This window comes from Pholcus phalangioides, unplaced genomic scaffold (genome assembly GCF_987345545.1).
Source record: "Pholcus phalangioides strain wild (caught in Gottingen) unplaced genomic scaffold, Ppha-v1.0 ptg000042l_1, whole genome shotgun sequence".
Classification (NCBI taxonomy): domain Eukaryota; kingdom Metazoa; phylum Arthropoda; class Arachnida; order Araneae; family Pholcidae; genus Pholcus; species Pholcus phalangioides.
This window is the reverse complement of record NW_028301628.1, coordinates 26,815,325-26,840,679: the sequence shown is the minus strand read 5'-3', so window position 1 is coordinate 26,840,679 and position 25,355 is coordinate 26,815,325. Positions and strand designations below refer to the sequence as shown.

Here is a 25,355-nt window from a genome sequence, read left to right as displayed (position 1 = left end):
TCTATCAGTAAATTGATGTTTTTTTTCAATACCAATATGAGTTTATCATCATTTTATAAAAAAAATTGTTTGAAATACATATTTGAAAGCCAACTTTCACGTTCAAAGACTAATTTAGTTTTGTTTGTAAACAAAGTCCACGACGTTTGAGTTGTCTTTGGAAGACCGAGTAATATACCTTCGGAAAATAAAATCAAAGTAAAATGGATGAGGTGCCGTTACCACAAAAGCGTTATTTTAGACAGAGAGCACATTCAAATCCACTGGATGATCACATGTTTGATTGGTATGTCATTCGTATAGTAAACATATTTTTATACATGTGCTCAGTGTTTTGTTTTAGTAGTAATATTAATCGTGCACAGGGTCTCAATTGGGGGGGGGGGGAGAAGCGTGTGGGTCTGGTACCGGACCAGAGAGGAGTGCACATTTCACCCTTTAACCTCTCTTTCAACATTACAAAGAGTGCTTGGCTCAGCTGATAAAACATTTATTTGCTGCCCTGATTGTGCATGATGGGTTATGGCAAAACACGTGTGTGTGCGTTAATTATGTGTGATTTATTATTGTCTACTACACTAAACCCCACATGTACCTCGTCCACATTCCTCTGCGGAATTTCTAAATAATTGGTACATGTTGGAATGTGCGTGTACGTGTTGTGAACCTAAACGTGAAGTTCGTTAGCGTGCAGTGCTTCTCATGTGTAGTTCTGCTATCTGTTTTTCTACTGATTAGTGAAGTGCAATGATTGAATAATCGTACCGTTGAAGCTTGTAGGCCTGTTTTTCTATGTGGCGAAAGACTTTTTAAAGGGGATTGAAAATGCTTTCAAATATATATTCATTGATGATGACAGTGCCAGACTGCGACTAACGAGACATCTTGTAAACATTCCTCTAGGGAATTCCTAAAGAATTGGTACAATCAAGAATGTGTGCGCATGTGTATATGTACATATATACAGGGTAGTCATAAAATAACTTTGCAGTTATCCGAGCATGTAGCAGCAGGAAAAAACAATGAAACAAATGAAAGTTCAGATATAGGTATTTCAAGGTACGTGCTCAAGAATGAAGAGACAAACAAAAGCCTTAGCTCTTGCAATTAGGGTCACAGCGACAAAATTTCTAAAAATTTGAACGGCAACACTTGCTCTTATGCATTGCAAAATGATTAGCACAGCAAAAAAAAACTGTGAATGGTGTTGAAATGGTACCTTTATCACCATAAATGCTGGCGCAGGATGATACAGGACAAAAAAAGATCTCATCAAAGAGTTTGTGCTCTAATCACTCGGTCAGGCATCTCGGTCAAATCTGCAGGAAGTCCCCAATCAAGTCATCAGAGCACCAACCCCTTGGTGAGATCTTTCTTTGCGTCCTGTAGTGGCATTTATGGTGACATAGGTTCTGTTTCAATGTCATTCATGGTTTTTTTACTGCACTGATCATTTTTCGATATTTTGTTGTAACTGCAACCGTAAAAGATAGGTTTTTGTTTCTCATTTCATTCTTGAGTGCATACTCAGAAAATTACCTTTATTTTGAATTTTATTAGCATAAGTTGGTTTTTGCGTTAGCTGGAGGGGCGGGGGCTTGTATATCTGCAAAGTTATTTTATGACCACCTGTATGTGTGGCCCTAACATATTTTTATTAGTTTTGCTTGTTTTGTGTTATACTGGTGCTGCCATCTGACTTCCATATCTCGAAATGCTTGAATTTTCATGTCATGTAAGTATCGTGTTGAAGTCTTGCCTTTGCTCAGGGCTACAACTAAGGGAGGGCAGGGTGGGTATCTGTGGTGATGGATCAGGAAGAGTGCTGAATTTACTTTTTCTCATTAAAATATCAAGGTGCCGTAATATATACTGGCCCTGGGCTACAGATTCATTTTTTATTTATAGTTTTGTGGCCCCATTCTCTGGATTGGATGCCTGATAGCCTCCTCCATGTTAGGATATTGATTCGAATGCATAATCTTTTACTGATGGAGTGTGCATCAGAAATGCAGGCAAATAGGAAACAGACCTCTCTCACTGCATAGATATTGTTGACTAGCTAAACCAGAAATGTTCCATGAAACGTATGTGCAGCTATATGACTAATGTTCAATATGCAAGGATGATGTCACTCTCCGCAACTATGTAAAGGTTTTCAACAACTGGCTGTTGTGTGTGCGAAGATTAATTTTTTTTTTGAAAGAGAAATTCAACTGCCTAATCTAACCCACGTCCTTTCACTTTCCGGGTGAATGCCAACCTGGAAAATGAAAGGATGTGGGTTCGATTCCCCGCAAAGGCAGTTGAATTTTCTCTTTCCAAAAATTCATCTTCATACAACAGCTAGTTGTTAAAAAACTTAGTAATGTTCAATCCTTTCTTGCATCCAATGCTGTATAAATTTTTATAAGCAGCCTATTACAACTTATTGTACTGGAAAGACAAGCATTTTGTATTACTTATAATGATATCACATCGATTGCTATTATGTGTAAGAACATTTATGCATAAATATTGATTTTGCAAAACTTGATGTTTTTTTCTTTTTAATCATGATTTCAGCCCTTTATCCCCATCTCATATGGATTGGGATCCATATTTTCCAAATGCAAACGTAACCAATGAAAGCGATTCTGACAAGCATTCCGAAAATAATTCCTCTAGTCTCACAAAAGAGGTTCAGTTTGCAGATATTGGCTGTGGTTATGGAGGTCTTCTCGGTACTAAAACAGTTTTTTTTGTCTTATCACTATTCAATTCAAAAGCTGATTTTTTTTTTCTTTTTATCATGTATTAATGTTCATGTAAAATTTTTTTGTTTGAAACATATTTTGAGTTTGAATTTTTGATAGTAATTCTTAAATATAAAATGTACAAATCAGAAATAAAAATGTATGATTTTCATAGGCTCGAAAGTGTAAATTATTATATTGTAGAACCACTATAACTTGGCCATGATAGCTTGACATTTATTATCCCATCATTAGCACAATACAGTTATGATGAAGAAAAACTTTCAGTACTTTTTTGTTATAGCCATCCACTTGGCACGTTTTATGTCTTCACGACTACTTCTCAAACCAATTGACAGCTTTTTTGTCTTGACAAATTTTCACTGTCAGTTAGGCTCAACTTCTTTCCTGGTGAGTTTTCTCAGAGTCAGTTTGCTTCTCACTCAATCACACTTTTGTTACTCTTCAGTTAAAACCATGTTTTTTTCCCCATAACGATGTAACTTATCTCTGTTGCAACATTGAAGGTGCTGCTTGATTTAAGAAAACTCTTATTATTGGAGTAACTCTTATAAGTGGAGATGAAATTTCAAATAGGTTGTTACCTTTGATAAAGCTTTCATTTTAGCGGCACTGCTTTACATTCTGAGAAGTTCTATTAAATATTTTTATATCATAATGTTCTTGGCTAGCTAAATATTGTGCCAAAAAACCTAAATATAGAGCCAACAAGTCTAGTATTGTACCAATGGTGTATAGAAAGAATCAAGCCAAAATGCGCCAATTTGGTGTAAAAAAAATGCGTGAATGGGGGATTGGGTTGCTCACCCACAAATAAAAGATTGTTTGATGATTAAAGTATGCCTATTTTGTTTTAAATTTCATTTCACAACTATTAGATGAGACAGTGGTTCTCAAACTTTTGCCACCCGCAGCTTCCATACTGAATAGGCATTTCATTTCATTCAAAGTAATTCTTTCATCAGTGCAAAAAAAATGTTGTTGTGTAAAGGGATTATTGTTATATCGAGAGGAAACAGTTTAACATTAGAGTATAGACATTTCCAAACAAGGCTTGAAAAAATGTGGTTGTAGAGGGATTTATCGTTATATTGAGTATCATTGTAGCAAGGTTTCACTGCACACATAACTACAGATACATGTATAAACAATTGTTAGGAATAATAATTAACCTTTTACCAGCTAAATTAAGATTTGAATTAATTTTCTCAATTTTTTCCACTCTGTTCCTTTAGTTTAGAGATATCAATTATAAAATTCATGTAAAAAAAATCTCCATGTATGTTTTTTGGACTTGCGTGCCCATGTCCATAAACAACATTAAAATTAACCTTTTAATGGCCAATGTTCCCAATTGAAAACGTCAGCATTATTAATGAGAGAAAAATATATTTTGTGTGTGTTCACACACACACATATGACAGCACTTTATTTTTCCCTGAAGGTGTGAGATTCCAATCGCAATCTTAATTTACGATACAAAAATTTGGTTCATTTCAGTACTTGTCTTGAGAATTTTTTTTAATCTAATACGTTTAAGGAAGAATGGAATTTAGTTGTTTTTGTTTTTAATTTTAATGTTATTTCTATAGATATGGGCAAGTCGAGAAAACATATAGGAATTTATTTTTCACGAATTTTTCCGTGTATATCTCTAAACTAAAGGGTCAGAAAGGGAAATTGAAAGAAAAAATTATGAAAGTCAATTCAAATCTGAATTTGGCTGGTAAAAGGTTAAAAAAAATTTCAATTTCATTCTTCCTTAAAAATAGCAGTTTTAAAATTTTTTAATGTATTACGTGCATGATGAAATGAATGAAATCTTTGTTTTATAAATTGAGTTAGTAATCTCCTATGTTTGGGGGGGGGGGATCAAGTGCTTTCGTGTTAAAAAAATATTTTTTCTTATTAAATGCAACCGATAATTCCAATTGGGAACATTGGCTGTTAAAAGGTTAAGGGTGAAGAAGCCATATGATATCTCGCTATCTTGACATCTCTATAAGTTTACATGCTTTTGGATTCCCCCCCCCTCCATTCTGTTCCACAGGGTATCAGTTACGGTTGAACTTCCTTAATATGAAAACAAAGGGACTAGGAAATTATTATCAAGTACTAACTAAATTTCATGTTATGTTATCCAATAAAATAACAAACAAATTCACCTATTGTGGGATAGAAAAAAATGTTTTATGCTAATGAGATCTTTTAAAGCAAAAATTTCATTCACTGTTGTCAAATATGGTTTTAATCTATTTGAAGTGATTGTTTATTATTATTTCCAGAAAAATGAACTAGAAATATTTATTGGTGATAAATAAAGTTATTTTTATGGGTCTTTCCCATTCAATATCATATTTTCAATTTCAGTTGAACTTTCGCCAGTTTTTCCTGATGTTTTTATGGTCGGTATGGAAATTCGAGCTAAAGTTTCGAGTTATGTGCAAGAGCGCATCAAAGCTCTGAGATCTCAGAATGTTGGAGGCTACAACAACATAGCTTGCATTAGAACAAATGCCATGAAGTTTCTGCCAAATTACTTTCGGAAAGGACAAGTTAGTGATTAATCCATTCACTAAGGCTATTAGTTATATGTACTTATTATTATACACTAATTTTTACACTAAACAGATGTGCAATTCACGTCATTTTTTTGTGTGAAATGTACTCTTTCATTATTATGACATTATTGCAATTTTTAACAGAGCATGCATGTGTATCCATATATTGAACACGCATGGTCTGTTAAAAATATGTTTATATGAAAAAGTATCTCCCTAATATTTTTGCAGTTAACGAAAATGTTTTTCCTGTTTCCTGATCCACATTTCAAAGCCAAAAAGCACAAATGGCGAATAATAAGTCCGCAACTTCTTGCAGAATATGCCTATGTCTTAAAAACTGGTGTAAGTATAAATGCATACTAATAAATAATGAACTCATCACTTTGTTTCACTGGAAAGCAATTTCGATGGGTGATAAAATTTTGTGCTTAATTTTTTCCTTTCTTTTGTATATTTTCAGGCCATTGTGTACACATTAACAGATGTTAAAGATCTCCATGAATGGATGGTGAAACATTTTGACGATCATCCTTTGTTTCAAAGAATAACAGATGAACTATTGGTATGGAAAGTTCTGATTTTGTTTTAGTTTATACAGGGTGTTTGTTTAATTACAATTAAATTATAATTGATACTACTCAGAGTATCAGTCAAGTCACATGTAGCTTGATCTAATAACTGGACTTGATCGAATAACATTAGGTCAGGATACCTAATGATGACATGAAAAGAAAGATTCCATATAAAATTCCTAAAAGTCAACAAAGTTCCACCAAGTCACCAACATTCTAAAAAAAAAACACGTGGGAAAATCAATTATATCTATTTCATTTTGTGTATCCCTCTACATGGAAAATATTAATTTCTCTGTGCGTGCATGCTAGAAGGGCATTTGCTTACCCATCTGGTAATCAATTTCGTATTGTATTGTAATTTTTTTTGGGTTGCAGTGACCATAATTATAGTGTCAAGATAGACATAATTGAAGCCTAATGGTAAACTTTGTTCTACCAAAAGCAGAAATACTTGGAACTTGTAAAAAACTGTTTTTGCAACCTGTAGGGATGTTCAGACTTGTGACCTCTTCACACCCTCTTTTGAACTATTTAGAAGACCACCAAGCACTTTTCACATTAAAAATTTTTTCTTTTATTTGGGTCCTACAGAAACAACTCCTCGTGTTCCACAGAGTACACCATGAGGCTTACGAACGTAAGTAACAACAGCAAACATATACGATTCAAGAAACGCTAAAAATTGCAATACAGCGTAATACAAAAAGAAAAGATAAATCAGATCAGAGCATATACAATACCAACATATGAATGCAATTTGAAAGCGCAATATAGCACCAGTGGATGACATATGGTATCAATGCAAATGTTAAAAAAACTAATTACAATGCATACATGAATGGAAAAATATACGACCACACAAGAATATATATATGAAAATAGTGAGAAAAGATTAAATTCAAAAATAAAAAGTAAAATAAAAATAGTAATTAAAATGAAAATTTGATTAATTATTCAAAAATCAAAAACAGCACTTGCAAAGAGAATGAGAATATACACTTGTGCACACTGTATATACAAGTAACAAAATAGAAACCAATTATTTTTCCGCTAAGATATTTTGTACACATATTTTTAGAATGCGAAGGACTTCCTTTGATCCGACCAAATCAGATAATACAGGCAGCCAAGAAATATACTGTTTCTTAAGTTCTCTTTTGAAATGAACTCTTTCCTTCGTCAGATTTTTGCATGACAGAAGAAGATGCATAGGATCTTCTTCATCGGTTCTACATGTACACAGTGAACTACTGGCAAGTTTCATTGTGGAGAGATAACTTTGAAAGTTCCCATGCCCCGTAATAAATTGAGTCAAGTGGAAGTTGATGGAGAAATGGTGACATTTCATTCTTGCTGAAATTGAAGGGAAAAATTCCTTTACCGGCCTTGCATTTTTAGAACTGAACTTTTCACATTGAAAAAATTATAAAGCAGTGATTCTCAACCTTTTTTGTCTCGCTTTTCAGTATATAATTTCTATGGCAGAACCCTGCAAGCCTCTTTTTATTTATTTATCAGATTCACTGATTTATTTTGTCCTGGAGCAGCCACGGAGCACTCGTTGAGAACCGCTGTTATACAGCATTGCTCATTGGATGCTTTAATGTGAAAAACTGTGTTTGATTCTTTTTTTGCATGTGTACATGCATTTGCACCATGTACCACTTTTACCCTCCAATTATGTAGGTCTGTGGATGCTCTACAGTTAAAAACATAAGACATGGCCACTGTGATGATTTTCCAGTTTCGAACTCCACTGTCGCCCCATATTGGCAGTCGGCTGCAGTTGGTTTCCTGTGGTTCCTAACTTGTCTGTGCATGTACCTGCATGAATGGTCAGCTTCCCTGGTGATTTTTCTTTGGGACCACCTGATAGGTAAACCCTATGCTCTCGGGGCTGTACATGATCACTACACATACAATGCTATTTTATGACTTAACTCTTTTTATAGTAGAAATCACTCGACTCAGAGGCATACAGAGAGAGGTGGCATAAAAGGCTCATGCTTCCCTCCAAGCCGATCAAAAAATTAAAAAAATAATTAAATACTTCTGTAAAAAAACTAAAATTTTGAAAGAAAATATATACTTTTCACGTGCAATTTTAATAAATTTCTGTTAATTTAAATGCTTTTTGAAAGTTGGTAACTTGAAATTTCGCTGGAAGAAATTCTTTGTACTGTCCCTCCTCAAAGGTAGATTCTGTGTACCCTGACAGAACCCTTTGTAAAAAATGCCACATCTTTTACTTTATTGAGTGAGCTTTCTTCCTATTTTCAGCAGGTATAAAGTAAAGGAGATAGAAAAATGTGTTTCATTGAGAGATCAGCTGTAAAAATTTTTCTTGGCTTGTCATTGATAAAATAAAAGGCTCTTAATAAGGCATCTTGTGGATGGTTAAATAATGTTGCCATGGAAAGGTTAAATAATGTATGATTTATGCTGATATTTTCACGATGATTCACATTTTCTTATTATAGTTTGGCTATAGCAAACTAATGTGCGTCTAATTTTCTGAAGTTTGTTATTGTAGGACAGATGGTTTTGTGGCCCATAATCAATTCAAAAAAGCCTTTTGAATTCAGAGTTGTTGATCCCTTTGCATACAGGGCAGCAAATTTGGACAATGTGTAGTTCAACTAGCAGAGAAAAATCTCAAAAATTGGTATTACCGTAGGAGATGAAGGGAAAAAATATTTCGGGGGGAGGGGGGGAAAAGAAAGATTTTTGAGGAGCAGGTTTTTCATCCTTGCTCCCTCTCTCAGCCACCCTTTCCCTATGTATGTAATACAATATTTTTTATTTTTGTATGTTAAAAAGTTTGAAACTGATTTTATTTATTTAATATACAAACCTGTGAAAGGCCAAAGGGCTCTGACTTCACTAGGTGCACAATACAGTCGACCAATTTCGTTATACAAGTTTAGCACTTTCATACATGTTTGTTGTAAATACCATGCAATATTGAATATCATGACAATTGGATTTTTTTCATGTTATTGTTGGCAGGTACTGTATATATGCCCGAAAATTTTTTTGATTTTCATATAGTACGAGTGGATACAGTTGGTTTGTCCATGTGAATGAAGGTTGCAGATGAGTGTTGAATATACAAAAAATTAATAAATTGAAAATGCAGTTTAATATTATAACATTTTAATTTATGAAACATTCATAATGTGAGAAAATCTGCATTTTCTTTGTATAGTGATTGTTGAATGTTCTTTTACATAAAAATTTAATTCGTTTCTTATTCATAGGATTCGGATCCTGTTTTAGATAAAATATTTGAAAGTTCTGAAGAGGCAAAGAAGGTGTCTAGAAATAAAGGGAGCAAATATCTGGCTGTGTACAGAAGGGTAGAAGATCCATATTCATAGAAACTATTTTCATGAAAATTAATAAAGTGTGCAAAGGATTGGATGTAAATATATGTTTTTTCCTGATATTCTACATGAATAATAAGTAAAAAAAATTTTGCTTTCTTTGTATATTTTTTCAAAACTACTTTCTCTTTGTGTCTATGCCTCTGTGTACTCCATTTAACATTATATTAATTTAAGTGCTGTAAAACGGGGTGAATAGAAACAGTAGAGTGAATGGGAATGAAAATTTGTAAAAGCACAAACATATTCCCGTATTATGTTCACGAAAGAATTTTCCGTTACTATGTTAGCCAAGTGAAAAATAAATAGGGAAAGAAATTCTTTTGTGAATATAAAAAATGCAAGAATATGTTTGTGTTTTACAAAGTTTTGTTTCTATTCACCCTGTTTTACGGTATACATCATTGGGAAATTTTTTTCCTTATACCTTATTGACTAACACACACACCAATAAGGACTCACCCCCCCCCTCTCATCCTAGGGTTATAGTGAGCCTCTAAGCCTTTAGTTAGTCCTCGTCAGCATTTTTTAGGGCAACATTTTTTTTTATATAGTTCCTTCATTTTTTTTATCATTTTTGTTGCACCACTGTCATTTTCAGCACACAAGGGCTGATTAGACCGCGTGACCTACAATTTACTGTTGATTCTGAATGGCTGCCTTTTTCAATGCTCACGGAGAGGTTGGTGCGCTAACCCCTCGATGTGGGACTCCCTACCGTAGCAATTTTTATCTGTGGTCATATATGCCACTGTTTCTGTTTGTACCCTAGTGTCAGGAAAGTTTCTGACAAGGACTAAACATCCTCTAGTACTTTAGGCGAGTATCTTATCGACCTCGGCTAAAACACCCATTTTGTATGGGGGCTACAGTATTGTTTTCTCAAGTGACAGAACAATACCTGAGTTGAGAATTGATATTTTTCTTTATAAAATGTGTACAAGATGTTCAATCTGTAAATTTGGATAAAATGTGAACACTAAAAATGTTTACGTTCTGGGTCCTGAACTCATTGGCAGAGATAGACTTGAAGGTCGAGGACAATGATGATGTCAATACATATGTATTTGGTCACCTGCACCCGTCTTTAATGTTGGGGAGAGAGCAACCCCAGTATCTCCGTCCATGGGGGGAAAAAAAATGTGGGATCCTGCACCAATTTTTTTTTTTGCTCAGCTCTTGAAGAGTATTAATTTAACGTCGAAGTAATGGGACATTCAGTGTCATCTATCGATAAACCGGAAAACATCAACCGAAAAATGAAACCGCTTATATGGAACAGCTGCAGTCATCATATATTTATCAAAAAGAAAATATAAAATACAGTCAAATCCCGTTTTAACGAATGCCGTTATAGCGAAAATCTCGTTTTAGCAAACACTTTTCTAATCCCACAGATAAGTTTGCATAGGAACAATACAAAAACCTGGAATTTATTTGTAAGAGGAAATTTCGTTATAACGAAGTAATTTCTTTGGTCACTTGGAGTTCGTTATAACGGGATTCGACTGTACAAATTCAGCATCCTTGGAAAAAAATCTAGATGATAGTAAACCCTTTATCAAAGAAATATTTTCGTAGTATGAATTATAGAGGTCAAAACCGTACAGCTTACGGGAGAGAAACTATAGTGAGTTAGGGCCGACCATATTTACCTCAGTAACGTATAATCGATTACTTTACATGTACTTGTCGGTTATCTGGACAACCATCAGCGCGCTTTCTTCCTTTCAACTGGCGCTTGGAAGCAGTGCTGTCTTAACGCATGGGCCCACCCGGGGGCCTTAGAAAAATGAGAAGCAGGTTGAATTTTTCGAGAATTTGCCAGAAGGGCATCGGTGAAATCACTTGGCCCGGGGGCCTATGATGCTCTTAAGACGGCCCTGCTTGGAAATATTGTTACATCGATGGTGACCCGTATCAACAATATCGGTAGGGAAAACTCCACCGAGGACTGGCTGCAAATTCCAGAACACTGAGCTATAAGTGAAGCTTATAGCTCAGTGTTCCAACATGTGGGCCTTAGTTTACTTATAGCTCAGTGTTCCAACATGTGGGCCTTAATTCACTTATAGCTCAGTGTTCCAACATGTGGGCCTTAATTCACTTATAGCTCAGTGTTTCAACATGCGGGCCGCCATGTTTGTTGATAAATAAATATTTCAACTGTTTTAACCCATTCCTCCATGGCTTTGACCAACGATAAAAAAAAATTATCACATTTGCTGACATCTATGTCTTAGAAATAGTACTAGTTGGCAGTTTTTCGTTTGCTTTCTAAATAATAGATAGTAGCATAAGTTCTATTTTTCTGTTTGTGATTCAATAATGAAGTTCTCAAATTTCTGGATAGATGGCAGCAAGAGCTCCGTATTTCGATACGGACGTTGATTTTGGTTGCCAGACGGGATTTCAGAGACGAGAACACCGAATTTTTTTTCCCACCGCTCACTACTCATGACGTCATAGTAAACATCTCGAGGGTGAACAGAAAGCATACGATCCAGTAGGCCCACGGTCATACGCTGAATTTTATCCAGTATAATTTCATTCGGATTTGTTTATACACTCGCCTCTTCCTTTTCCTGTCAGCTTGTGGTCGCAGCGGTTCTCTTGAATTCGGGCATCTTTGCGGTTTTGATATCGGTGAGGAAAGATAACGAATGATGGAGACTTGAAGAACCTCCCGCTCGTAGACTCGTCCACGAATGTCCGGACGAAATGCTATTTATCTTTGGTGAGTCAAGTTTTGTTATCTATTCCGTTGTTTACGTGAACTTATCATTTTGCATTGGCTTCCCAACTGATGTATCATTACTTATTTACTTAAGAAGCTGCATGTAATTAAGGCTTGAAAATTACCACATTGAACGTCAACATTTAGTTGCGCGACTTGTCATTAACGGTAGAGATAATGCGTGTATTCAGCTGAAATATCAACCCGCCGTTATTAGAATGATAGTCAAAGCCTTAGGAAATGAATCTCGATGTGAAGCTCTTTGAATATATCTATATGATAAAGCTTAATTATTTTGGTGCATTTGTGTTTTGGGCAGTTAATTGCTACCCTGATAATGTTGATGTATTAGCATTATATGTTGATACGTTTAAAACGTTTCAGAGCATTTTTCCATTAAGAATTATACATTTCTGTAGTGCTCCTGTGAAGTAGCTACTCTCTAGGGCCTGTTTCTCACATGGGCAAATGAAACGTGTGCCCAGGACTGATAAAATTTCAGGACCCTGCAATTGGTTGCTTTTTTGTATTATAGGCATGGTACACACAGTGGTATCGGAGCCAGGTGTGCTCAAGTCCCCACTGAATTGATTCGAAGATCAAAATTTCCTATGTAAAAATCAAAGATGAGCAACCCGCAAGTTAAACACTTCCAACTCTTCTGAGCCCATATGCCCCCCTGTCTCAAAGAAGACTAAGCCTATATACAAGCAGGGTATGGTGATTTAAATCAGCTTGATTTATTTTTTTGAATCATTGATTTAAATCCCAAAATTTAAATTTTATTTTTCGTTTGTATTAACTCCAATGATATTACTAGATGATCATTGTTGTTATTTTTTAAGCTTGGTGACAGAAAGAATTATCTGGTAAGCTCTTTTAGGGAGAGCAATTTAAATAATTATATATATATATATATCAATTAAGGAATAAAATTCTAGCCAGGCTGTAAAACGTTTCGGTTGTCCATCCAGTCAGAGGTGCTAACATGAGGAAAACATTGCGAGGGCTGAAAGTTGCCAGTCATTCTGTATGTAGGAGGGGTGCATTGCATATTCATTTGTTATGGGGTGGGGGGGGATCTGAAATAGCCTCAGGTCCCCCCCCCCCCCCAGGTTCTGGCACCCAGTGAAATGGCTTTGCGCTGGGAAACAGCTTTGAACTTAGACTTGAAGGGGTGGAGAAAAGAGCTATGCGTGCCCTTGTGGGTGCACAGGGCTTGAGTTATGAAGAGATTTTATTTTTTGAATATGTTTACATTGGAAGAATGCAAGTTTTGGGGTATAATCAAAGTGTTCAAAATTTTCAACAGGATGGATAGGATAAACCATGAATTATTAATATATTGACTACTTTGACAAGGGAAAACCAGTATCAAATGGTAAGGGACAGTTTTAAGTTGTGGTGTTGCAGGGAATTTTCCTCTAATAGGGTTGTTAATAAATGTAATAGCTTATAACCCTGGGGCGGTAAATTCTAAACACAGTTGACAGGTTTAAAAACAAATACGATAAACATGTTTGAGTAAATCGAGAAGCTATCCATGCTTAGATAAGACAACCATAAATATTTTTTATGGACATTGTATTATATTGTGTTTTAAACCTGTGGGTGCTCAATTTTAGTTTCATGTAGGGGTTTTGATTTCTGAATTGATTCTTCGAGTGCTCAAGCCGATGAAAAAAATTTGTGGATTCTTACCCGCAGAATTCCTTGCTCCGACTCCACCAAACTATAGTCTACTTGGTGATCAGTATCAATCAAATTGTTATTGTGAATAAAAACGAAGTTTTTTCTGTGCTTAAAGGGGGTTGAATAGCTTGTTTAGTTTTACCATGCTTTAACTGTTTTAATTGCAAATATTAGCTATTGCCTCCATTCATATAAAATTATTTATTCAAATCTTTAAGTGGGAATGTTTGTAGAAATATCATTGTAATGTTTTTTTTCCTTCAATCACACTTCATTCTTTCGATTCCTGTTTTTTTTTAAATTGCAGGAGGTGACATGTTAAGCTTATTTTGATAGTCCATCAGTGAAAGCTGTTGAAATTATTTTCAAATTTGATTTGATCAAATTTGATCATTTTATTCAAAGTAATTCTCAACTTATTTTAAAAGCAAATGTTCTGCACATTAATTTTTTTATTCTTATGGATTGTGTGATTCAAACACTGACCATTTATGTGCGATTGTAATCAGAGCCTTCATATCCCAAACTAATCTTTTAACCGTGCATATATCTCATAAACATTCCTCTCTGGAATTTCTAACGAACTGGTAGATTCTGGAACGTGTATTTTGAGTATACGTGTTTGGACCTAATGTATTTATGGTGTCAAGAGATATGAGCGTTTTGTGTTCTGGTGGTGTTATCACCCATCATTCATATTTTGAAGTGAGTGGCAGCTGCGTGTGAATTGTCGTGCTATCTAAGCAGGGTTGTAACTAGATGTTTGGTCATCTGGGGCAAGCACTCAGTTTGGTGCCCCCCCTGTAATGGAAAGATGAGATGTATAGTGATTTGGCCAAATGCCAAATATTCAGCTAATGTTTTGGCAGAATACCAAATATTAAGCAGCCGAATACCAATTTTCTTAAAATTCATCACAATTGTGAATAAAACTGTTTTTAATTAAAAATAAAAATTATTGGTAATTTTAAATGATTGCATTTTTTTAATTATGCAATTTATTATTTAAATGAATGTTTTAAAAAATGGCAATTGAAAGACATTCATTGTCATGATACTGGCAATAAAGTTTAATTATCATATATTGTATTTTAATATTATTTACGTAATCAAAAATTTTTTTAACACTTTTTACCAATTATACATCTAATTAAGAGAATTTTAACTATTATTTACTCTCAACTAGTATCAAGGCATCATAAAATTTTCTATGTACTTATTTTCATATTTTTCCCCCTTTTAGATGCTCTTTATGCCTTTTGGTAACTCAATACATATCTTGTCTGGTTACATCCTTGAGCTAGTGAACTTGTGTAATTCATGCTCACTTTATTGAAGTAGGATTATATTTTCAGTTTCATGTTTTCCTTATCCTAGAAATTCACCCTGACATAACCTCTTTCACAGAAACGGATATACACGACTCAATAAAATATAATCAGTGAATTTTTAATTTATGGGGGAAATCCCAATTAATAGAATTTTTTAAAAATTAGTTTGTTGTGCTTAGATGTGCTTTATTCGGCTGAATACTTAAGCTTTAACCGAATATTCGGCAAAAGGTCCGAATAGCAATCGCATATTCGTCCTATCTTTATTGTAATATTGAAGAAGGGATTGACAATTGGGAAATTTGCTCCCCCTTTGCAACAGACCCGCCTGCTCCACCCTAGTTGAAGCTCCCCCCTCCTCCATATGTAAGTATTTCTGTGGAGACTATACCGTATATACTCGTGTATATAAGCCGACCCCCCAAAACCGCAATAAAGAAAACCCGTATATAAGCCGGCCCCAAAAAATTCGTGCATTTCAGAGAAAAAATTTTTTTACATTTTCATGCAAAATGAATATCTTACGAAAATTTACAATAGAAAATGATTCAGACTTTTTAATCCGTTTCTTCTAAGTCTCCAAGCTCATGGTAATCCATCAGATCATCATAGGTGTTGTGGCATCTTCGTTTTTATCTTCATCTGGGCTTTCATCGCCATTGTCACTTTCAAAGAGGATATCATCTTCAGTTCCGTCCATCGCATTGCTGATGCAACACTTTTCGAAGGATCGGATGATAATTTCGGTGGAAACAATTGTACCCATCATGTTTCTTCAAGGCACCACTTTTTGTGGTTTCTCTATCATCGGAACTCATCCACCAGACCAGACCAGCACCAGAATTTTTCCCCCATTCCCAGCTCCAAAGGGCTGATAGTGGGAATAAAGACGGGCCAAGATAGGCCTATGAAGAGGTGAAAAATGTGTATGTCAGTTAGTGAGTGCATGTAGGTTTAAAAGAAAGAAAATTTTTTTTTTTTGTCAATTTCGAGGGTTCTGGTCATGGCTGAAATGAATTAAGCCCAGTAATTTTTCTCCGAAAAAATGCCACCACAAGTCATCAGGTGTCAGAAGTGAGCTGAAAATAAAGTCAGTTATAGCACAAAAATGGTAGGTGGATCATCATGTAAATTCTATGCAAGTCGGAACTCATCCATTCGATCCACAAATTCCTCAAATAGTCTTTGAGAGGCTTGTTGATGCTCACATCTAAAGGCTGTACAATCAACGTTAGTCATCACCAACCAATTATGTTTTCGATTTCTTTGCTTCGGCTTTGACATTATCAGTTCTGTAGGGTTTGAACATATCCCATACCAATAATGCCGGTTTCTCGAACACTGCTACAAAAATGACTACTTCTTGCGGGGGTCAATATTTTCTCATCAGAAACTGACCCGAGTATCAGCCGAACCCACACCCCACTTGGAGAACGATTTTTTCCACAAAAAACTCGGCTTATACGCGAATATATACGGTATTCCAAATGGAAGACCGCGGTTCGCATTCGCGCCTTGAAATTGGACCTGTCCCTGAAACTAGGGTTTCATTATAGTCAATTTATGGTGTGAAAGAATGAGTTTCATCTTAGGCTTCTGGCAGGGCCAACTGAGGAAGGAGCGGGGGGGGGGTGCCCAGTAGGGGCGGCTCAAGAAAAAAATCTCTTCCCAGTGCGGGACAAATTTCTTAGCACCTCGTTTTTTTGTAGACAAATCTTTTTTCTGCCCTTTCAACTCTGATTTGGCGCCCCTTCTAGAGTCACACAGCTTAAGATCCACCCCCCGTTCCTCGGAGACTTGGAAGGGCGCAGAGTTTTACTATTTTTACGTAGAAATCACGAGAAGGGGGTGCCAAAATGCACACTGACCCCGAGTGACAGAGTAAATTTTGTTTCTAGTTGTGCTTCTGGATTGAAGCCCTCCATGTTAAGGTCTTGATTCAAATGCATAATCTTTTATTGATTGGGTGTTAAGTAAAAAAGAGAAATGAGTGTTGATGAATAATGAAATTTATTGGGAGGAAAAATTCCAAGAAAATTTGAAAATAATGAAATATTGATATTCAATTAGATTTCATTGCGAATCGGGTGTTAATTCAGTGGTTACGTGACGAGGGATAAACCACTCAGTATGAGAAAACATTCAAGTGAAATGAAAAGAATGAAATGCGAAGCATTTATTTCTATTTATCATTTTGTAATCTATAGTTATTGTAATTTTTTCCTCTTACGATTTTTTTCCCTTGTCATGCTTTGAATACAAAGCGAGATCTGCAAACCGTGATCCTCATACCGAAAATTTATAAGTGAATAAAGGTAGCCTACGGTGTAGGTTACGAAATATTGTTTCGTGGTATCGAAAGCAGCAAAAGGGTTTTTGAAATATGTGCACGGTTGTTTCGAAAACGTCCCAGGTCTGTTTGGAATGCGTCCCAGAAATTCATGAACTCCATTCATGAAATGCTGAAGTTAGAAAGCCCAAATTTTTAATCATCCTGTCTTATCACCTGCACCCATTCATGTCCATTGTGCATTCCGACGGACTTGGGCAATTTCAGCAGGACAATGCGACACCCCACACGTCCAGAATTGCTACAAAGTGGTTCCAGGAACACTCTTCTGACTTTAGACACTTCCGCTGGCCACCTAAATCCCCAGACATGAACATTATTGAACATATCTGGGATGCCTTGCAACGTGCTGTTCAGAAGAGATCTCCACCCCCTCTTACTCCTACGGATTTATGGACAGCCCTGCAGGATTCATGGTGTCAATTACCTCCAACACTACTTCAGACATCAGTCGAGTCCATGCCACGTCGTGTTGCGGCACTTCTGCGTGCTCGCGGGGGCCCTACACGATATTAGGCAGGTGTACAAGTTTTTTTGGCTCTTCAGTGTAGTTTGCTTGTTCTAGCTGAAATGAGATATAAAAACTTTTGATTCCTGATATCGTAGCTGTAAGTTAAACGGACATTTGATGCCCTTGAAACTCTAACGAACTTTCGAAAAAGTTGCGAGATGATGCAAGTTTGTTTTTGTGTTAACTAAACTATTTTATACCCTAATTTTTGCCATAATTTTTCATCAATTTTGAATTATCACTTTTAATAAGTTCTGGAGAGTTATTACTTTAATTAATTTCCACTTTCATTAACGCCAAATTAACTGGAGCAATCGTGAGACACCCAGGCTCTGTCTCAAGAAGCAACGTAAGCACTTCGGCGCCGGGGAGGGGGGGACTTGGCAGGGCCGTCTTAAGAGCATCATGGGGGCCCCCCGCTCAATGAATTTTTCTGAGGCTCTACCTAGTAAATTCTAGAAAATTTCAACCATATCTCATTTTTGTTGTGGCCCCTCTCTTCTCTTGAGGGCCCCTGGGCCAAGACGGCACTGGGACCCGGGCATCTCCAGCAAAAAAACTTGTCGGAACTTTGCTATTTATTCACTGGGATCAAGAATTGCTCTGCCTTAGCTTTATACATGTGGTTTCGAATTCTGAATACAAAGCTCAGAACGATTTTACAAAATACTGTGGGTGCTTGAGCACCCACTGCAACCGCCGCTCTGACACCACTGTTGGGATCACTGAGTCTAGCTCAGGGTCCTGAATCAGTCGGAGGGCTCGAAAATTTTAAGCTTTCTCAGTAATTATGTCTTTTATAAATTCTGAATTTTTATCGATTCTGAAACTATTTCTCATTGCTTTTGTTGACTGCATTATTTTTGATTCCCTAATTTTTACTATCATTTTTCATCAGTTTTGAATTTATAATAGATGCTCCAGACCAACCGTTTCCCCCGCTCTGTCTAATGTAATAGATGCCGAATTATCACTTTCAATAAATTCTAGAGTTACTTTTTTAAATTAATTTCCATTTTCATTAATTTTTGTTGTTTAGGAATTTTTCACCGCTCCTGCAAATCTCACGTGGGAACAAATGCTTTAACCTAATAATCGCTACCAATTCAGCAATCGGACGGCTTTTATATAAAAACAACAAAGCACCATTTTTAACATTTACCGACATCTGAACGACATATTGAAAGAGGTGGGACTTTTTATTTGAATAGTTGTATTTTTTCCATATTAGTTAGTACGTATGACATGTTAATATCCAATTACCTATTATCAAACTTTGTTTCCTTTTAGATAAATATTAATTTGCAAATTATTTAAAGAGACCCAAAAGCCTTTTTCTATGAGCACGTTATGAGGAGGGCGATATTAATGGTATGTGTGAGAGTAAAACAGATTAATATGTGCCTAGTCATCGTAATGCTTTTTTCACAAAAAGAGTTATTTTTAGAATTGAAGATAACTGTAAATAGCGTTTTCTTAGTTTTGAATTAATGAATTATTGGCGCTTGGTTCCTTTTATATAAAAGCCGTCCAATTATCCTGTGATTATACTAGAATTCGAGAAATACGCATTTTTCATAAAAAATCGTGTAACTCCGAGTTTGGGTAACGTAGGGCTCTATTACTGTATATGCACCCCCCCCCCCCCCACTTTATTTTCTTACACGGCCAATCTCTATTAATATCTCTCACCACCACCAACGGAACTTTTACCGCACAGGTATTTCTACGCAACCGGTTTTGAGGAGAAAGAAAGTGTTTCACTTTTATTGATTTTTTTTTCTTTCTCATAAGAGTGTGCCACTTTCTGTGACAGCTTTTCATTCCTTCACAAAATTTCACTGCTATGTCCCCAAAGAAGTTTCACTTCAAAAATAAGAACATCTGACTTGAAACGGATTATTACATGAATATTTGCAAGCAAATTTACATAAACTTGATCGAGTAAGTTTTCCTTTTTTGGTTATGTATTTAACCTGAGGTAGTTCAATTTTATCATTACGGGTAGAAAAACGATTTTTCTGCAAACGCAAAATTACATGTGCATTTGCTTGGACAGTATGAGATAATGTGTGCTGATGTCCTACGAATACTTAGTACTGTGGTCATCTATGACCTTGACCATCGATTTTGTGCATCAAGACATTTAATTGATATGTGGCACTTTCTTTCAAACCGAGCACAACTTAGGTCTATCACCATCTATGGGCGATTTACTACCTAATGAGTTGTGCCGGAAGTGTGTGTGTACCTAACAGTCTGAGCGCGTATGTAGTGGTGTTTGATTTTTCAGTGCTGCCATCTATATTTCAGAAGTGAGTGATGTGTTATGATTGAATTACATTTGTACTGTTTGTAGGTCTGTTGCTCTCTGTGGCGAGACTTTTTAAAAGGAGGTCTGCTTGCATTCGCGTCTTGAACTTGGGAACCATAGAAAACCAACTTCAGGCGACCACCACTGTGGTGACGGTGGTTTTGATATGTGGCACTGATCTGTATTGGACCTTGACCATGAATTCGATCGTCGCTATTTGTAGAACCAATTGCGATTGATCAGCTTTTTTTCTTTTTTAGCACGACAACATAATTTCTTGATAGGACCAATAGATCATCAGATATCGCAAAACCACTGAAGCATCGATGAAGTTTCATGGGCATTTCCGAATTCTTGATCGAATCTACATTTTCGAGTTTCAAAGTCTTTAGCTGCTGGAAGCAAAAAATAAAGACCAGTGAACAAGACATCACTGGATGCGGGTGTTCTACCTTTTGATTCCCGAAGCTGAAAACTTTGCAAAAATTCACGTAGGCAAAGTATGATCGCTGACTCTCTTGGCAAAAAAGCTCGACCCGAAAATAGGAAAAAAACTCTCGCCATTCATTTATATGAGGAAACTGTATTTAAATGCGGTGCAGTTTCAGCCAAATATAACGGTGGGGTCTCAGTGATACCCCCATGAGCTCATATCGCCAAACTTGTCACTTACAAACCTTTTTTTTTTGTTTTCGAAAATGAAAAATGGCCCAAGATTTGGCTGTGTTAGATATACTGAACATTGTAAACAGTGCAATGAGCTGTTCCAGAATGTGTGTGTGAACAGAGTGCTATATCCAAGATTTAAAGCTAATAGATTTTTTCCCTTCAAATATTTTTTTATATGTACGAAATATATATTATGAATTCTTAAACATGTGTATTAGAAATTTTAAATAGCCTCATAAAATATTGTTTATCCCTCAACGAGTAAAATTTTAAATTGTATACGCTTTCTATTTTCATTTGCACAAAATATAATGTTATATATGCATATAAGAAAGCTTGGTTTATATGCGACTTTAATATTGTATTTTGCCCGGTTCTGCTCCAAAATAACGTCAGTGTGCAAGCAGCTCATTTTCAGGGGTCGTGCGTATGACTTTTGACATTTTCGGCGGCCGAGAGCGCGGGGCCTGCGCGTCGCTTTGCCGTTTTTACCCCCCTTCATCATCGTTTTATTTGGCCGGGCCATTGGCGAAACATTGGGAGAGAAACATACCCCCCTTTCCCGATTCCTTCTTTCTTCCCCATTTACTGATACGGGCCAATTTCTCTCTCAGATATCGCGTATTTTGCACCCGTTTCCTCTCTCAACGTAAAACTTCAGACAATGCAAAAAATTTCAATTTTATTGGATTCGACTTTTACATTTACTTGTTATGATTGTCTAGTATAATATTATGAAGGAATAAATGTGTTTTCAACTCCCTCTGTCACTCCCGCGCGTGTTTTTGTGCGCGGATTTCGAATTTTCATATTTTTTGAGTGGATATTCTACCAAGAAACTTATCTGAAGCAAATGCCGATTCTTCGTGAAAGTGAGTTCTAATTTTTATAGATTTTATGCATTAAATAAAAGCTCATTTTCTGAATACAGTGATCTCTCATTTTTAAGTTTTTCTCAGTTATAAGACGATTTTCTGCACTCCCGGTCAAAGATGTAGCATAATAATGCTATGCACTTATTATACGTCTCTCTCACTTATGCGTCTTTTTTCATTTTTTCCTTGCAACCCACGTATAACCGAGAAATCACTATGCATTTGTAATACAGTGAAACCTCGATATAACGACACTGCGGACTAAGGAAAAATATCGTTGTAGAGAGGGAGATTATATATATATATATATATATATATATATCGAGAGATAGCAATATCAGGTGCCACCAGATTTATGCTGTTGTTTTCATCTCTTTTGAATTAGCATTCCTAGTACTAGCATAAAATACATTTAAAGTATTTATTTTCACTGAATATTATTGCAATTGATTAGTTAACGAATGAAATTCAGTTAGCGATTTCACCCTGTAAACCAGTTTCCTTTACATAACGTCTGTGTGCTACACAGAAAGTACACGTAGTTTCACGGCAACTTCATTTACACTTTCGGACGGTAGATAGTGCAAAATACCGATGTTTTTAAACACCCTCGAAAGAACAAACAGTGGTGAGGAATTTAAAAAATTTTGAGGTGATTTTGAGAGACACAAATAGAGCGGGAAAATCGTAGCGATTTCAAAATATGCTAAAAAAAAATCGTTATAGAGGCGCTTATCGTAGTAAAGGATATCATTGTATCGAGAGGAGTCTAACATTAGAGTATACGCTATTCTAAACAAGATTCGAAAAATATCGTTGTAGAGGGATTTATCATTACATAGACTATCGTTGTAGAGGGATTTATCATTACATAGACTATCGTTGTAGAGGGATTTATCATTACATAGACTATCGTTGTAGCGAGATTTCACTGTACATGGAAATTTTGTTTTCAAATCCTTATGATCTTAGGCTAGCGATAAAAATTCCAACATTTAATATTTAATAATATGCGTTTCTGTCACTATGAGTGTGTTGGTGGAGTTCTGTTCGAATTAAATTTTCTTTACTATTTTGGCCTGAGGCGTACGCAGGAGGGTGCTCAGGGAGCCCGTAACCCATCACAAGCCGACTAAAAATTAGAAAAGTAATTTTTTAAAAGTTTTTCTGGGAAAAAATTGAAATATCGAAAGAAAATACCCTTTGTATGTTACATAAACCAATTTCTGTTAATTTAAATGTTTTTTGAAGGGTAGTTACTCAAAATTTCTCGGGACAAAAATTTTTGTGCCTCCGTGCCTTTTTGTGCCCTTACCAAAGATCTATCCTCCGTACACTCCTGGCTTTAGTGGGGTATTTTTCTTTTCGGAATCTATTTTATTCTACTATTGAAGAATTCCTTTTTTTTTCTGAATTTAAACATTACATATATTTTGCAACATAGCCTATATGGCAAACAGGTCCGTGTAATGTTCACCTGCCCTGCTGATGAGAGTATGGCTTCGATAGTAGGCAGAATAATTTGCTTCCAAAGTGTATGCTGAAGCAAAAAGAAAAAAGGTTTTTGAGTGGTCGGTAAGCTTTCTTCGTGATAGTTACTTGGTAAGGGGCTCCATTCAAGTATTACGTCAGCAGATTTTTAGCCATTTTTGACCCCCTCCTTCCCGTCAGCAGCTTAAAATATTTCATATCTTCAAAAAGGGTGGTTGTTGATGTAAGCAACCTTCAAACCTCCCCCCCCCCTTGTCATCAAAAGTCAGCAAATCCGAACACCCACCCCCCCCTCCCCCCGATGCTGATGTAATACTTGAATTAGAGATGTAAAATCCTCGCGAATAATCTTTCGGAGAAAGTTCTTGATGAGAATGTTTTCCTGTTATTTATAATATAGTTACATATAATATCCTTGAGAATATTCTCTGGAAGGACTACTTTCATAAATTACTGAGGAATATTCTTATGGAAAATAATAAGAATTATTCTGAAGTTATTAGTAATAGTCCAGAGAATATTCTCGAATATTCTCCTCGATGAGAATATTCTTCCAGAAAGTAGAATATATGTAATAACATGTATTATAATAATCTTGATAAATAACTTGAGAATAATTATTATTTTTGATAAAATATTCTCTAGTAATTTATAATGGTAGTCCTTTGAGAGAATATTCTCAATTCCCGTCTCTCTTCCCGTCAAGATGATGGGAATATTGAAGTTTGTAGACCACAATATTAAAGTTTGAAAGCAAGAAAATTAAACCAACAGGGCTGAATTGCACAACTTTTAAAGAAATGTGAGTGATACAGAATTTAAGTGTATGTGCGTTGAAGAAAACAACAGTTCTGTATCTTAGAATGAAGGTAATTATATAAGAATAGCTTCCTTTATCAATCAACTTTGATTTAATTTCATTTGTTGTGAACTTATTTCTGAAAATTTATCCAATTTTAAAATAATGTTTTAAGATTTTAATCTAAAGGTTTCTAAAATCTTTATAACCAAACTTTTAAACCCTCTCATCATGACCTGGGGAATTTTGAGAATATTCTCGAACTAAAGGTTGCCATTGGGGGTGATTATACCAAAAATTGTTTTCTTGTAAATGTTTCAGGCAATTAAAACTGATTTATATTTCACAATATAAACAAAATTAGTAAAAAAATTTAAATTATTTAAAATAAATGTGAATATTCTCCATTTTATATATATATATATATTCTCCAATTTTTACATCCAGGAGAATATTCGAGAATTCTTCACATCTCTAACTTGAATGACCCATAACGGTGTGATTACAATGCCAATCTTCAGTTGGATCATCCTGGGATTTCCTGGCCAGGGCATGAAGACTCGCGTGTCCAGTTCGGAATCGTTTCAACACTGAAGATCGGCGTCATGTGACTGTTCATGTGTTCAACTCCTAAAGGGGTTTAAAGATTATACGGGGAAATTGTCACTGAACAGAAACCGGTGAAGCTATGAATATGAAATTTGAAGACTTAATAAGAAAGGTTTTTCGAAATTCAATCCTTAAAGGAATTTTAAGGGGGAATTTTCAGATTATGAAATTCAATCTTTTGTAACCGACTGGCAGAGCTGGAACTGGGGGGAGGGGCAACTGCCCCGGCTGCGAAATTGCAAATTTCAGATAACAAACACCGTTATAAAATCTAGAGATGGGACGAATATTCTGTTGTATTCGATATTCGACCCTTTTGCCAAGTATTCTGTGTGGCCGAATAATGCTTAGGCATTCGGCCTAATATCTATGTAAATCTAAGCACAACAAACAAATTTTAGAAAATTCTATTAATTGGAATTTTTCGCATAAATTAAAAATTCACTGATTATATTTTGTTGTGTGGTGTATATCTATCCCTTTCTGTGCAAGAGGTTATGTCAGGGTGAATTTCTAGAATAAGTAAAACATGAAAATAGAATCCTACTGCAATAATGTGGATGTGAGCATGAATTTTTCAAAAGCGCTCTAACTGAAGGATGCACCCAGATAAGAAATGTATTGAGCTACTAAAAGGGGCAAAGACAGTGAAGTCTTAACGCATTGGCGTTCTCAAGAGTATTGTGCTTTAAAAAA

At 35.7% G+C, this 25,355-nt stretch overlaps 2 protein-coding genes across 3 annotated transcripts in view; both read left to right on the top strand.

Annotated features, from left to right (window-relative positions):
* The first annotated feature begins 116 nt into the window (after positions 1–116).
* Positions 117–9,386, top strand: LOC149064715 (tRNA (guanine-N(7)-)-methyltransferase). The gene is made up of 6 exons (XM_089255177.1): positions 117–286; positions 2,566–2,723; positions 5,127–5,311; positions 5,549–5,662; positions 5,781–5,882; positions 9,156–9,386. Exons 1-6 carry the CDS (start codon positions 204–206, stop codon positions 9,273–9,275), a joined length of 762 nt encoding a protein of 253 aa, XP_089111303.1. The 5' UTR covers positions 117–203; the 3' UTR covers positions 9,276–9,386.
* Positions 9,387–11,818: 2,432 nt separating this feature from the next.
* The window catches only part of rdgB (retinal degeneration B), a 97,358-nt gene continuing 83,821 nt past the window's right edge, over positions 11,819–25,355 (top strand). Inside the window, exon 1 of one of the 2 annotated variants that reach the window (XM_089255174.1) lies at positions 11,819–12,018. The gene's annotated coding sequence lies outside the window, so the exon portion shown is untranslated. Of the gene's footprint in view, positions 12,019–21,424; positions 21,758–25,355 lie in introns of those variants that run through there. The other variant, XM_089255175.1, reaches the window with a different exon arrangement.